General features: G+C 57.6%; 2 protein-coding genes across 4 annotated transcripts in view; both read left to right on the top strand.

Annotated features, from left to right (window-relative positions):
• Nucleotides 1–394: 394 nt before the first annotated feature.
• KRT18 (keratin 18) lies at nt 395–5,018 on the top strand (the record flags this gene model as incomplete). The annotated part of the gene is made up of 5 exons (XM_042836698.1): nt 395–580; nt 1,476–1,640; nt 2,338–2,463; nt 3,339–3,562; nt 4,847–5,018. Coding segments are annotated over 5 exons (816 nt in total), but the record flags the coding sequence as incomplete, so codon positions are not given.
• A 2,163-nt stretch (nt 5,019–7,181) lies between these two features.
• Nucleotides 7,182–14,991, top strand: part of EIF4B (eukaryotic translation initiation factor 4B) — an 11,670-nt gene continuing 3,860 nt past the window's right edge. The window contains exons 1-7 of one of the 3 annotated variants that reach the window (XM_042836696.1): nt 7,182–7,259; nt 9,578–9,715; nt 10,935–11,143; nt 12,211–12,327; nt 12,783–12,837; nt 14,021–14,164; nt 14,250–14,360. In XM_042836696.1, the coding sequence (XP_042692630.1) occupies nt 7,247–7,259; nt 9,578–9,715; nt 10,935–11,143; nt 12,211–12,327; nt 12,783–12,837; nt 14,021–14,164; nt 14,250–14,360 (787 nt within the window). In that variant the 5' untranslated portion in view covers nt 7,182–7,246. Of the gene's footprint in view, nt 7,260–9,577; nt 9,722–10,934; nt 11,144–12,210; nt 12,328–12,782; nt 12,838–14,020; nt 14,165–14,249; nt 14,361–14,991 lie in introns of all 3 variants that reach the window. The other 2 variants (XM_042836694.1, XM_042836695.1) reach the window with 2 other exon arrangements.

Here is a 14,991-nt window from a genome sequence, read left to right as displayed (position 1 = left end):
GGGATGGGACAGTGACAGGAACATAGATGGGAATGGGAAAATGGCCAGGGGCATAGATGGGAATAGGGTGGGATGAGGATAGGGATGGGGTGGGGACGGGAACGAGAATGGGAATGGGGTGTGATTCACAGAACAGAAGTGGGATGGCATGGGGTGGGATGGGATGGGATGGGATGGGATGGGATGGGATGGGATGGGATGGGGTGGGGATGGGATGGGATGGGATGGGATGGGATGGGATGGGGTGGGGATGGGATGGGATGGGATGGGATGGGATGGGATGGGGTGGGATGGGATGGGATGGGATGGGATGGGATGGGATGGGATGGGATGGGATGGGATGGGATGGGATGGGAGGGGGTGGGGTGGGGTGGGGTGGGGTGGGGTGGGGTGGGATAACAGACCTGAGCCGGTGCCCTGCAGGTACGAGGCAGAGCTGGCCATCCGCACATCAGTGGAGAGCGACATTGCGGGGCTGCGCAAGGTGCTGGATGACACCAACATGGCACGGCTGCAGCTGGAGGGGGAGATCGAGGCACTGCGTGAGGAGCTCATCTTCATGAAGAAGAACCACGAGGAGGTGGGGTGGCGCAGCATCAGGGACACATCAAGGACACATCGAGGACACCTTGGGGACACGTTGGGTACACATTAGGGACACACTGGGGACACATTGAGAACACGTTGGGGGCACATTAAGAACATGTTGGGGACATATCATAGACACATTGGAGACACATTGGGGACACACTGGGAACGCATTGGGAACATGTCAGGTGCACACTGAGAACATTAGGGACACATTAGAGACACACTGGGGACATTGTGGGAACATGTTGAGAATGGATTGGGTACAACATGTTGGGGATACATTAGGGACACACTGGGTACACATTAGGGACATATTTGAGACACACTGGGAACAATCTGGGGACGTGTTGGGGACACATCAGGAACAGATTGAGTACACATCCAGAAAGTGTTGGGAACATATTATGTATACATTGAGGACACGCTGGGGACACACTGGGGATATGCTGAGAACGCATTGGGTACGCATTGAAAACATGCTGGGGACATATCAGGGACACACTGGAGACACGTGCATTGGGGACCTACTGGGGACATGTTGGGAACACACTGGGGGCACGTGCATTGGGGACCTACTGGGGACATGTTGGGAACACACTGGGGGCACATTAGGGAAACATTGGGGACACCATATTACGGACACACTGGGGACATGTTGGGAATGCGTTAGGTACACAGAGGACACACTGGAGACACCTCAGGGACACAGTGGGGCACACTGAGGACATGTTGGGGGTACATTAGGGACGCAGTGGGGGCACACTGTGAGCATACCAGGGACACATCACAGACACACCGGGGACACATCAGGGACACGCTGGGGACATGCGTGGAACACATCAAGGGCACACGGGGACAAACCAGGACCTGCTGTCCCCTGGCAGGAGGTGAACGCACTGCAGGCCCAGGCGGCCTCCGCGGGGCTGACGGTGGAGGTGGACGCACCGCAGGCGCAGGACCTGGGCCAGGCACTGGCAGAGCTGAGGGCGCAATACGACGTGTTGGCCAAGAAGAACCTGGAGGAGCTGGAGAAGCAGTGGGGGCAGCAGGTGGTCCTACAGTCCTAGGGGGTCTTTGGAGTCTTTCAAGGGGTCTTTGGGGTGTTTCAATAGTCCTCGGGGTGTAACTGTAGTTCTTGGGATGTTCCGGTGGTCTTTGGGGTCTTTCAAGGAGTCTTCGGGGTGTTCCTATAGTCCTCAGGGTGTTCCTATAGTTCTTCGGATGTTCTGGTGGTCTTTGGGCTGTTCTTACAGTCATTGGGGCATTCCTATAGTCCTTGTGGCATTCCAAGGGCCTTTGGGGTCTTTCAAGGTGGTCTTTGGGGTGTTCGTATAGTCCTTGGAGTGTTCCAATGGCCCTTGGGGTATTCTGGTGGTCTTTGGAGTGTTCCTATAGTTCTTGGGGCGTTCCAGTGGTCTTTGGGGTCTTTCAAGGAGACTTTGGGCTGTTCCTACAACCCTTGGGGTGGTCTGTGGGGTGTCCTGGTGGCCCTCTATCGGTCACACACGGGGCACATCTCTTGGGGGACACCCCATTCACAGGGGACACCAGGCCCATAGTGGGGACATTTCCCAGCGCTGTCCTTACCCAATATTAGGGACACCCCACAACCAATGGCGACCCCGCAGTGGGAGCATCTTCCAATGCAATCTTCACCCCACACTGAGGATCCTCCTTACGGGCTCCATTTTGCTGACTTCCCTGGACTTATTTGTGCCCCCCACTCCCCTCCCCACACCACCCCAGATCACGGAGACCACGCTGGAGGTGACACAGAGCACAAAGGAGGTGGACACAGCACGGAGCCGATTGCTGGAGCTGCGCCGCTCAGTGCAGAGTCTGGAGATCGACCTGGATGCCCTGCGCAGCCAGGTGACCCCAAAGCGCAACCCCACAGCCCCCCGGTCCCATAGAGTAACCCCACACCCCTCTCATCCTAAAGAGAATGACCCCACTGCATCTTGGCACTGTAGAGTGAACCTACAGTCCTCTGACCCCATAGGGAGTGACCCCACAGCATCCTGACCCCATAGAGAGTGACTGCACAGCATTTTGACTCCATAGAGTGACCCCACGGCCACCAACCCCATAGTGTGTGACCCCATTGGGATCTCAACAGCCCCCCAACCCTGTAGAAGTGTCTTGTGAGCCACCCAGCCCCTTAAAGTGGGTCTCCATGGGAGTCCCTGACCCCATGAGCCCCCAACGCCATAGAGTACTGCCCCATGGGGGTCCCACCAACCCCCTGACCCCATAAAGTACAACTCCATAGGGATCCCAAGAGCCCCCAGCCCCATAGTACATTACCTCATGGGGATCCCACCAGCCCCCCCAACCTCATAGAGTACAACTCCACAGGGGTCCCACCAGCCTCCTGATCCTTAGAGTGCAACAGTATGGGGTTCCTGTGAGCCACCTGGCCCCATAAAGTGTGGGTCCATGGGGGTCCCTGTCTTCACGAGCCCCCAGTTCTGTAGGGGGTGTCCCCACGGATGTTCTGTAAGGCATTCAGCCCCATAAAGAGTGACTCCATGGGGCTTCCTGACCCCAGGAGCCCCCAGCCCCATAGCGCATGACCCCATGGCGGTCCCACAAACCACTCAGTCCCATAAGGAGTGACTACATGGATGTCCCTGATCCCAAGAGCCCCCAACCTCATAGGGGATGACCCCACTGAATGAGGGAATTGGGGGGAGGGGAGGGTTCAGGCCCCTTACCCCCACTGAGCTCTTGGAGTCACGCTGCAGAACGCGGGGCTGGAGGGCAGCCTGGCAGAGACGGAGGCGCGATACGGGGCACAGCTGGAGCAGCTGCAGGGCCTGATCCTGCGCGGGGAGGAGGAGCTGGCGCAGGCACGGGCAGAACTGCAGCGTCAGAACCGGGAGCACTGCGCCCTGCAGGACGCCAAGAGCAAGCTGGAAGCTGAGATTGCCACGTACCGTGCGCTGCTCGAGGGAGGAGAGGGGTTCAGGTGGGACATGGGGGGTGGCACCACTGTGGGACTGTGGGGCATCTGGGTGGGGTGAGAGCCGGTGTTGGGATGTGTAGGTCCTGACCTCTGTGGTCCTCTAAGGGTAGAGAGGGGACAGTGAAGGGACAACGTTGTCATCCATTAGTGTTGAGCCTCAGTGGCGGGAAGTCCACATTCTGACCTCCAGGACCCTATAAGGACAGATATGATGGCACACAGTGGGCTGAGCCCTGGTGTTGGGATGTCCATGTCCCATCCACTGGAATGTCTGGGGACAGCAAGGGGACAGTGGTGGCATTCAGTGGAGAGAGACCCAGCACTTGGTTGTGTAGGTCCTGACCTCTGTGGCCCTATAGGGACATAGAGGGGACAGTGAGGGGACAACGATGGCATCCATCACTGTTGAGTCCCAGTGCTGGGAAGTCCAAGTTCTGACCTCTGTTACCCTACAGGGACAGATAGAGGGGATACAGGACAGATAGAGGGGAGAGTGGTGGCATTCAGTGGGGTGAGACCAAGTGTTGGGAAGCGCAGGTCCTGACCTCTGTGGCCTTATAGGAACAGAGAGGGGACAGCAAGGGGACAATGATGGCATCCATCAGCGTTGAGCCCCAGTGGTGGGAAATCCACATTCTGACCTCCATGACCCTACAGGAACAGACAGGAGACAGTGCTGGCTCACAGTGGGGTGAGCCCCTGTGTAGTCCTTTGGGGACAGGGAGGGGACTGTGGTGGTGGCATTCAGTGGGGCGAGACCAAATGTTGAGATGTCTATGTCCCATCCTCTGGGATGGTTGGGGGCAGCAAGGGGACAGTGGTGGCATTCAATGGGGCAAGCCCCAGTTCTGGGAGGTGCAGGTCCTGACCTCTGGTGGCCTTATAGGGACAAAAAGGGGACAGCAGTGGCACCCCTGAGAAATCCTATAGGGATAACAAAGGGACAGTGGTGACACCCAGTGGGGATTCTGTAGGGACAGCAAAGGGACAGTGACACCCATGAGAGATGAGCTGTGGGTACAAACACGTCCGTATCCTATCTGCTGGGACATCTGGGGACAGCACAGGGACAGTGGTGGCATCCAGTGGCCAGGCAACCCAACTCCTCCCCCCAGCCCTGATGTCCCCTCCAAGTTCCTTGGGGTAGCAGTGGGGAAGGGTGGCATGGGGCTGAGTGACACAGGGGTGGGTGACAGGAGTGGGTAACAGGGGTGGGTGACACAGGGGTGGGTGACAGGAGTGGGTAACATAGGAGTGTGTGACACGGGGACACCCGCTGCCCCACAGTCTGCAGGATGCTCTGGGGACGGAGGGGACGGTCACTACGCAGCGCAGCACCCAGAGGACGGTGGATGGCAAAGTGGTGTCCGAGAGCAAAGAGGTCAAAGTGCGGAGCTACTGAGGGGGGGACGGCGAGGTGCCACCCCCTGCCCCACAAATAAAGGAGCAAAGTGACAAAGATGGGTCTCAGTGCAGTGTGTGTGGTGGGGAAACTGAGGCACGGGTTGGGGGAAGGAAGGAAAGGTGGAGATATGGGAGAGGGGAGGGAGGGAAGAAGGATGGAGGTACAGAGAGAAGTGGGGATGAATGGAGGGAGGGATGGAGAGAGGAATGGATGGATGGAGAGATGGAGGGAGAGGGTGGAAGGGAGAGAGGGAGGGAGGAATGGAGGGAGGAAGAGAGGGATGGATGGGTGGAGGAAAGGAGGGATGGAGATGGAGGGAGGGAGAGGTGGGGAGAGAAGCAGGGGGAGGGAAGAAGGGAAGGAAGGGAGGGAGGGGTGGAGGGATGCGAGATGGAGGAGGAAAAGAGGTGGGAGGGATGGAGAGATGGAGAGGGAAGGAAGGAGGAGGGGATGGAGGGAGGGTGAGAGGGGTTGGAGGGAGGGAAACGGAAGGAAAGAAAGGAAGGGAGGAAGAGAGGAAGGGATGGGAGAACGGAGGGAAGGAGGAATAGAGAGAGGAAAGGAAGAATGGATGGAGAGAAGGAGGAAAGGAAAAAAAAGAGGGGAAGAGAAGGAGAGGGAAGGAGAGAGGGAGAGAAGGAAGGAGAAAGGGAGGGATAGATGGGCAGATAGATGGAGGGAGAGAAGAAGGGAGGAAGAAAGAAAGCGAGGGAGAATGAGAGAGGGAGTGATGGGCATGACCATTCATTGCACTGCCCCAGCAATGCATAGGGGGGTGATTGCACATTGCACAAGGACTTGCATTGCACAGGGAGGAGTGGTTGTGCATTACACAAGTGCCAAAAGTGCATGGGGAGGACTGACCACGCGTTGCACAACAAGAGGAGGTGCACAGAGGGGGCATCACTGTGCATTCCACAACTGCTGGTGCACGGAGGGGCACGATGATGCACTGAACAAATGATATGCTCCATTGGACACCAGGCAATGCTGGTGCAACACACGAGAAGCAGTAGTGCACCATGTGTTGCACAAGGGGCCACGTTGCACAAGGCAGTGGCTGTGTGTTGTGCATGGTCTGGTGAAGCACAGGGGGGTGATGGTGCATTGCACGAGGACCTGCATTGCACAGGGGAGCGACTGCATTGCATGTGAACTAGTGGTGCATGGCGGGTTGTGATGGTGCACTGCATTAGAACCTGCATTACACAGCAATGAGTGACCACACATTGTACACAGACTGGTGGCACACAGTCTGGAGGGGGTGCATTGCACAACGGGCTGCGTTACACGGGGACTGGGATGAACAGACAGATGAACAGACACACAAACACACATATCAGTGCACTTGGTTTTGCACTAGGGCTGGAGGAATGGCAGGCATCCATACAGATCGGAAGGAGCATCCTTGAGAGCAGCCCTGCAGAGAAGGACCTGGGGGTCCCGAGGGATGAGAAGCTGAACGGGAGCCAGCAGTGTGTGACTGCAGCTCGGAAAGCAAATGGGATACTGGGCTCCAGCAGCAGAGGGGTGGCAGCAGGGACAGGGAGGCGATCGTCCCCCTCTGCTCTGCTCTTGTGAGCATCTTGTGTGCTCTTGTGTACCATCTGCAGCACTGCGTCCAGGGCTGGAGCCCCCAGGACAGGAAAGGCAGGCAGCTGTTGGAGAGGGCCCAGAGGAGCTGGTGATGAGCAGGGGCTGCAGCACCTCCACTACAAAGACAGGCTGAGGGAGCTGCGCTCGTTCAGCATGGAGAAAAGAAGGCTGGGGGTGAGCTGAGTGCAGCCTGCAGGGAGCCTGCAGCCAGGAGGGGAGGCAGCTCTGTGAAAGGGGAGATGGCAGCAGGACGAGGGGAAATGAAGTTGAGGGAGGGCAGACGGAGGTTGGATGTCAGGGAAGTTGTGTGCTGTGAGAGCAGTGAGGGGCTGAACAGCTGCCCAGAGAGGCTGCGATGCCCCGTCCATCCCTGGAGGTGTTGGAGGCCAGGCTGGATGGGGCCCTGGGCAGCCTGGGCTGCTGTGAAATGTGGAGGTTGGTGGCCCTGCGTCTGGCGGGGGGTTGGAGCTCCGCGATCCTTGAGCTCCCTTCCAACCCGCGCCATTCTGTCACTCTGTGACGCACCGCCCACGTGCCCGCCGCACACGCGGCATTGCGAACTCCCCCTCTGACCCCCCCCCCGCCCCGGGTTTCCCGCGCCCCGCCCCGCCGGAAGTGGGCGTGGCTCCGGCGATCACGTGACGGCTCCATCCGGGCCTTTCGCCCTCTCTCTGCCTCTTGCCAAGATGGCGGCCTCAGGTGAGCGCCGCGCGGCGGCTCCGACCCCACACCGCCCCGCGGTCGCCCCAAAGCCACCTCCGAGCGGCCCTTCCCCACTCCGCTGCCCCACCGCTGCTTCGAGACGGGGTCGGGCGAGGGGTTGGCGGCGTTGCGGGGGCGGCACCGCGGCTCTGCGGGGCCTTCAGGGCCGGGAGCGGCCTTCGGGCCTTGCCCCCCCCACCCCACCCCATACACACAAACACCCCGCGCCCCTTGGGGGGGGGGGGGGGGGACGGGCGCGGACCTGCGCAGGCGCGGAGCCGGGGGGGGGTCCACGTGGGGCGCGGTGCGGGGCCGGGAGCGGCGGTGCGGGGCTGGGTGCGAGGAACGGGGACAGCCGAAGCGCTTCCGGGCGCTGCGCAACGCGGGGTGACGTGTGTGCCGTGCGGCGACAGCGTCCGGGCCGGTTCTCCCGGCCCGACCGGCGTCCGTGCACGGCTGCGGATTGTGCGGTGCACCATCATCGTTTCTCTGTGCGCTGCTGGGCTCTGTGCAGTGCGTGGTGGCAGCGCTGCAGTGCTGGCCGTGTGCAATGCGCAGTGACATCTGGGGCCTGCTGAGCCCATGCAGTGCATCAGCACCACCCGGTGCAGTGCACTATCATCCTCATGTTTGTGCAGTGCTGGGCCTTGTGCAGTGCACGGTGTAGTGCTGTAGTGCTGGCCATGTGTAATATGCGTTGACATCTGGGCACTGCTGGCATCATGCAGTGCACCTTCATCACATCTGTGCAGTGCGTGGTGCAGTGCTGAGATGCTGGCCGTGTGCAACACACAGTGACATCTGTGCAATGCAGGCCCCATGCAGTGATCCAGCACCACCCCATGCACTGCTATGAATTGTGCAGTGTGCCATCATCAGCATTTGTACAGCGCCGGGCCCTGTGCATTATGCGGTGCAGTGCTGTGGTGCTGGTCTTGTGCAGTGACATCTGGGCACTCCTGGCATCATGCAGTGGTGCAAGGCTGGGTTCTGTGCACTGCGTGGTGGCAGTGCTGTGTACAATGCACAGTAATATCTGGGTAATACTGGCCCTGTGCAGTGCTCCAGCACCACCCCACATGCTGCTAGGAGTCATGCAGTGCACCGTCATCACATTTGCGTAGTGCTGGGACTCTGTGCAGTGCATTGTGGCAGTGCTGTGGTGCTGTCTATGTACAATGCACAGTGCCATCTGGGCCCTGCTGGCCCCACACAGTGCACCAACACCACCCTGTGCACTGCTGGGACTCGTGCAGTGCACCATCATTGCTTCTCTGTGCAGTGCTGGGCCACATGCAGAGCGTGGTGGCAGTGCTGTCACACTGCTTTTATGAACTGTGCAGTGACATCTGGGCACTGCTGGCATAATGCAGTGCACCTTCATCACATCTGGGCTCTGCAGTGTGTGGTGCAGCGTGGTGGTGCTTGCCTGATGTAACGCACAGTGACATTTGGGCACTGTGGGCATGATGCAGTGGATCAGCACCACCCCATGCACTGCTGGGACTTGTGCAGTGCACCATCATCATGTCCGTGTGCTGCTGGGCTCTGTTCTTGGTGGCAGTGCTATGGTGCTGGGCCCTGTGCAGTGCATGGTGGCAGCAGTGCTGTGCTGGCCCTGTGCAGCGTGCAGTCAGTGTGCTGGTTTTGGTGACCCCCATGCTGGTTTTGGGGAGCTCTGTGAGATTTTGGAGAGCTCTGCGTGTTTCTGGATGTCTCCATGTGCTTTTGCTGGCTCCCCATGTTGGTTTTGTGGAGCTCTGTGTCAGTTTTGGTGATCCCTGTGCTGGTGTTGGGGACCTCTTCATGTTTGTGAGGAGCTCTGTGAGATTTTGGGGTTCTCAACATGTTTTTGGGTATCTTCATGTGCTTTTGGTGACCCTCTGTGCCAGTTTTGGCAACCCCTGTGCCAATTTTGGGGATCCTTGTGCCGGCTTTGATGACTCCTGTGTCAGTTTTGGTGACCCCGAGCTGATTTTGGGGAACTGTGTGCGATTTTGGCAGCCCCTGTGCTGATTTTGAGGAGCTCTGCCAAGTTTGGCAACCGTGCCAGTTTTGATGATCCCGTGCCCATTTTGGTGACCTCTGTGTCAGTTTTGGTGACCTCCGTGCCTATTCGATGAGCTCTACACCTGATTTGGTGACACCCATGCCGTTCTGGCAGAGCTCCTCACCGATTTGGGGCAGCTGTGTGTGAATGCAGCTCTTGACCCCCACCCCCTCCTCCTCACATCCCATTGCCACCAGTTGGGGGGGGGGGGGGGGGAGTACAGACAGAGCCCTGGTGCCAATCTGGCCCCCCCCCCACCCCGCAGCAGCCAAGAAGAAGAACAAGAAGGGGAAGACCCTGACCCTGACTGATTTCCTGGCGGAGGATGGCGGCAGCGGTGCGCCCACCTACATCCCCAAGCCAGTCAGCTGGGCCGATGAGACCGATGACCTGGACGGCGACGGTAGGGGTGAGAGCGAGCCTAGGGCAGCTACTGTCTGTTTTGGGGGGCGACTGTCCATGCTGAGGGGCCACAGTCTGTGTGGGGTGGCCACCGTGTCTGTGGCTATGGGCTAAAGAGGGTGGCCACCATCCCTGTTGCTGTGGGGTGGCCACTGTGTATAAAGTGGCCACGATCTGCACGACATGTCTGCCACCTGCAGCACATGGCCACCATCTAGGTGATGTGACCTCCACCTCTAGCCCATGGCCACCACCTCCCTGCTCTGGCCAACCCTGCAGCCCATGGCTACCACCTCCACACTGAGCCCACCCCCTGCAGCCCATGACCACCACCCCCATGCTCTGAGCACGTCCTCCAGCCCGTGGCCACCATTTCCACACCATGGCCACTCCCTGCTGCTCTTGGCCACCACCTACATGATGTGACCATCACCTACACAATGTGGCCATCACCAACATGATGTGGCCACCACCTCCGTGCTGTAGCCACCCCCTGCAGCCCATGGCGACCTCCTGCAGCACATGACCACCACATCCATGTGGTGGCCACCCCCTTTAGCCCGTGGCCAAAACCCCCATGCTGTCACCACCACCCCCATGCTGTGAGCATGCCCTGCAGCCCATGGCCACCACCTCCATGCTGTGACCACTCCCTGCTCCTCTTGGCCATCATCTACACGATGTGTCCATCACCAGTATGGTGTAGCCACCACCTCCACACTGCGGCCACCCCCTGCAGCCCATGGCCACCTCCTGCAGCACCCAACCAGCACCTTCACATGGTGGCCACCCCCTTTAGCCCATGGTCACCACACCCATGCTATGGCCACTCCCTGCAGCCCATGGCCACCACCTCCATGCTGTGGCCACTCCCTGCTGCTCTTGGCCACCAGCTGCACAATGTGACCATCACCAACATGATGTGACCACTACCTCCATACTGTAGCCACCCCCTGCAGCCCACGGCCACAATGTCCATGCTGTAACCACCACCCCCATGCTGTGAGCATGCCCTGCAGCCCAGGGCCACCACCTCCATGCTGAGAGCATGCCCTGCAGCCCATGGCCACCACTTCCACACTGTGGCCACCCCCTGCAGCCCATGGCCACCTCCTGCAGCACACGACCACCACCTCCACATGGTGGCCACCTCCTTTAGCCCATGGCCACCACCTCCACGCTGTGGCCAACTCCTGCAGCCCATCCATTCTCTCCCACAGTCTCCACCGCTTGGCACAGCAATGATGATGATGTGTACCGGGCTCCGCTGATCGACCGCTCACTGCTGCCCACCGCCCCCCGCGCCGCACGTGAGCCCAACATCGACCGCAGCCGCCTGCCCAAGTGCCCGCCCTACACGGCCTTCCTGGGCAACCTGCCCTACGACGTCACCGAGGACTCCATCAAGGACTTCTTCAGGGGCCTCAATGTGAGTCACTTGGGGGGCACGGCGTGGTGATCTGTGGTGGGGTTCTGTGGTGTTTTGGGAGTGGGAGCGGTCATGTTGCACGCCATGGAAAGGGGTGTTACGATGCTTGGAAGTGTTTGCAGCCCCAAAATGGGGTGAGGGTCCTTGAAGATCATAGAGTCATGGGATGATTGGATTGGAAGAGTCTTTGAAGATGCTAGAATGATAGAAGGGTCCTTTAAGATCATGAAACGATGGGATGATTGAGTTGGAAGGATCCTTCAAGATCCTAGAATGATAAAAAGGTGGTTCAAGATCATAAAACCATGGGACTGGTTGGGCTGGAGAGTTCTTGAAGATCATAGAACCGTGGGATAGTTGGGCTTCAGGGGTCCTTCAAGGTCATAGAACTGTGAGACAGTTGGATTGGAAGGTTTCTTCAAGATGATAAAACCATGGGATGTTAGAGTTAGAAGCATCCTTGAAGATTATAGAACCATGGAGTGGTTGGATTGGAAGGGTCCTGGAAGATCATAGAACCATGGGATGTGTTGAGTTGGAAGGGTCTTTGAAGATCGTGGAATCATAGGATGGTTGGGTTGGAAGGGACCTTCAAGATCGTAGAGCCATTGAACCTGCTTGGGTTGGAAGGGTCCTTGAAGATCACAAAACCGTAGAACCATAGAATGGATTGAGTGGAAAGAGTCCTTAAAGGTCCTTAAAGGGTTGGAAGGGTCCTTTAATATTACAGAATCAAAAAACAGCTGGGTTGGAAGGGTCCTGGAAGATCATAGGATGGTTGGAATGGAAGGATCCTTTTAGATTGCAGAACCATAGAATGGTTGGGATGGAAGCATCCTGAAAGATTATCAAACCATAGGATGGTTGAGTTGGAAGGGTCCTTACAGATCACAGGACCATCTGATGGCTTTGGGTTCTACCGAATGGATAAAATGGGGCCAACAGGCGACCCCCAGGGATAGCAGTGAGCCACGTGCTCACAGACAACCCCATGGTCTTGCTTCTGACCACAGGAGAGTGGCCCTAGCACGTTCTTACTTTCTCCTCCTCCTCCTTGTTCCCCACAGATCAGTGCTGTGCGCTTGCCGCGGGAGCCCACCAACCCTGAGAGGTTGAAAGGTTTTGGCTACGCTGAGTTTGAAGACATCGACTCCTTGTTCCAGGCACTGAGCCTCAATGAGGAGGTGAGCTCAGGACCCCAAGTGTCAGCAGCAGGGCAGGCACTGCATGTCCTAGGAGGCATCAAAGTGGCACCAAGTATGGACCTCTCTGGGGCTGCACAGAACTGTGGGAGAAGGGCTGAAATGGGGCAGAACGTTGCCTTTAGGGCCCCCAGGAGAGCAGCACTTTGCCTTTAGGATGCCCAGGAGAGCAGAATGTTGCCTTCAGAGTCCCAGAAGAGCAGAATGTTGCCTTTAGGGTTTCCAGGAGAGCAGAACTTCGCCTTTCGGGCCTCAAGGAGAGCAAACCTTTGATTTTTGGTTCTCCAGGAGAGCCTCCGTGGTGCACAAGCTGCCTGCTCTGTGCTCAACCATTGCTCCAACATTGGCTCACACCAATCCCTCAGGGTTGGGGCCAATATTTGGAGGCTGGAGCTGATTCCAGGGGACTGATTCCTCTCTTTTTTTTTTTTTCCCAGTCTCTAGGAAACAGAAGGATACGAGTGGATGTTGCTGACCAAGCTCAGGATAAAGGTGAGCTCCTAGGGCTCAGCCAGGTGCTCCATTGAACCCCCACTGCCAGTTTGGGTCAGAAACTCTGGATTTGGAGTCTTGGGCTGAAGGCTGGAGTGGAGGCTGGCTTTGGGCAGAGCAGGGGCTCAGCAGTGGGGGACCTACCAAACTGTCCCCACATCTGTGTCCCTGTCACACAGTGGCACAGCACTGTGTGGTTCCAGAGCGTCGGTGCTCCCTGCCACATGCAGGTCCCCACACTGCGCTCTGTCCCCAGCCCCTGTCTCATGCTCTCCCACTTCCCCTCCCCTTCCCTTTCCCCTTTCCCTTGTACCTTTCCCTTTCACCTTCCCCTTTCCTCTTTCCTTTCCCCTCCCTTTCCTGTTCCCCATCCCCATTCCCTATACTCTTTCCCTTTCCCTTTTCTCTTCCTCTTTTTCCTCTTTTCCTTTCCCCCTCTTTTTCCTCTTTGCCCCCTCCTTCTCCATTCCCTGTTGTCTTCCCGTTCTCTTTCCTCCTTCCCCATTCCCCCTTCCCTTTTCTCTTTCTCTCCTTTTCCCCCTTCCCTGTTCTCTTCCCCTTTCCCTCTTTCCTTGCCTTTTCCTCTTTTTCCTCTCCTTCCCCTTTCCCATTTCCCTTTTCTCTTCCCCATTTCCCTTCCACCTTCCCCATCCCGCCTTCTCTTTATTCTTCTCTCTCTCTCCTTTTCCCCCTTCCCTTTTCTCTTCTCCTTTCCCTCTTTCCTTTCCTTTTCCTCTTTTCCCTCTCCTTCCCCTTTTGCACTTCCCTATTGTCCTCCCCATTTCCTTTCCTTCTTCCCCATTCCCCCTTCCCTTTTCTCTTCCCCTGTCCCTCTTTCCTTTTCTTTTCCCTCTTCTTCCCCTTTCCCACTTCCCTGTTCTCTTCCCCATTTCCCTTCCACATTCCTCATCCCCTCTTCCCTTTACTCTTCTGTTCTCTTTCTCTCCTTTCCCCCCTTCCCTTTTCTCTTCCCTTTTCCCTCTCTCCTTTTCCTCTTTTTCCTCCCCTTCCCCTTTCCCACTTCCCTGTTCTTTCCCCCATTTCCCTTCCACCTTCCTCATCCCCTCTCCCCTTTACTCTCTTTCTCTCCTTCCCCCCCCCCCCCTTTTCTCTTCCCCTTTTCCCTTTCTCTTCCCCTTTTCCCTTTCTCTTCCCCTTTCCCCTTCCCCATCCCATCCCTCAGACCGGGACGATCGCTGCTTTGGACGGGACCGGGACCGTTTCCGGGACTCAGAGAGGTTTGAGAGCGACTGGCGCGCCCGTCCTGCCGCCTCCGACAGCTTCGATGATTTCCCACCCCGCCGCGGGGACGACGCCTTCGGGGACAGTGAGTCGGGGTCCACACGGGGACAAGGACCCGCGGGCACGGGGTAACGTGAGCCCTGACCCCGCCTGTCGGCCCCATCCTGCAGGGTATCGGGATCGCTACGACGATCGGTATCGCGATGGCCCGCGGCGCGACATGGACCGCGGCTTCGGCGGCAGAGATCGCTACGATGACCGCAGCAGAGACTACGACCGGGGTGAGGCGGTGCTGCCACGAGGGGATGGGAGTGGGGGCACGGGGGAATCCCAACAGCAGGGGAAAACCCGGTGTCTGAGAGTGAATCCCAGTATTGCAGAGTGAACCCCAGCGGCTGAGGACAAATCCCAATACCTGAGGGGGAATCCCAGTAACTGAGGGTGAATCCTAATATCTTAGGGTGAATCCCAGCACCTGAGGCTGAATCCCAGTAGCTGAGAGTTAATCCCAATAACTGAGGCTGAATTCCATTACCTGTGGGTGAATCGTTGTATCTGAGGCTGAATCCCAACAGCTGAGGCTGAATCCCAATAAGCTGAGGCTGAATCCCATTACATATGGGTAAATCCCAATAGCTGAGGATGAATCCTAATATCTGAGGCTGAATCCCAGCACCTGAGAGGCTGAATCCCAATAAGCTGAGGCTGAATCCAATTCCCTGGGGGTAAATCCCAATAGCTGAGGATGAATCCCAACACCTGAGGCTGAGTCCCAATAGCTGAGGCTGAATTGAATTCCCTGGGAGTAAATCCTAATATCTGAGAGTGAATCCTAATATCTGAGGCTGAATCCCAACACCACAGGCTGAATCCCAATAAGCTGAGGCTGAATCCCATTACCTGGGGGTAAAT

This window comes from Centrocercus urophasianus, unplaced genomic scaffold (genome assembly GCF_019232065.1).
Source record: "Centrocercus urophasianus isolate 14NV4802_14NV808 unplaced genomic scaffold, USGS_Curo_1.0 seq_626, whole genome shotgun sequence".
Taxonomy (NCBI): Eukaryota; Metazoa; Chordata; class Aves; order Galliformes; family Phasianidae; genus Centrocercus; species Centrocercus urophasianus.
The sequence above is the reverse complement of the archived record's forward strand: the minus strand, read 5'-3'. Positions and strand labels throughout refer to the sequence as shown.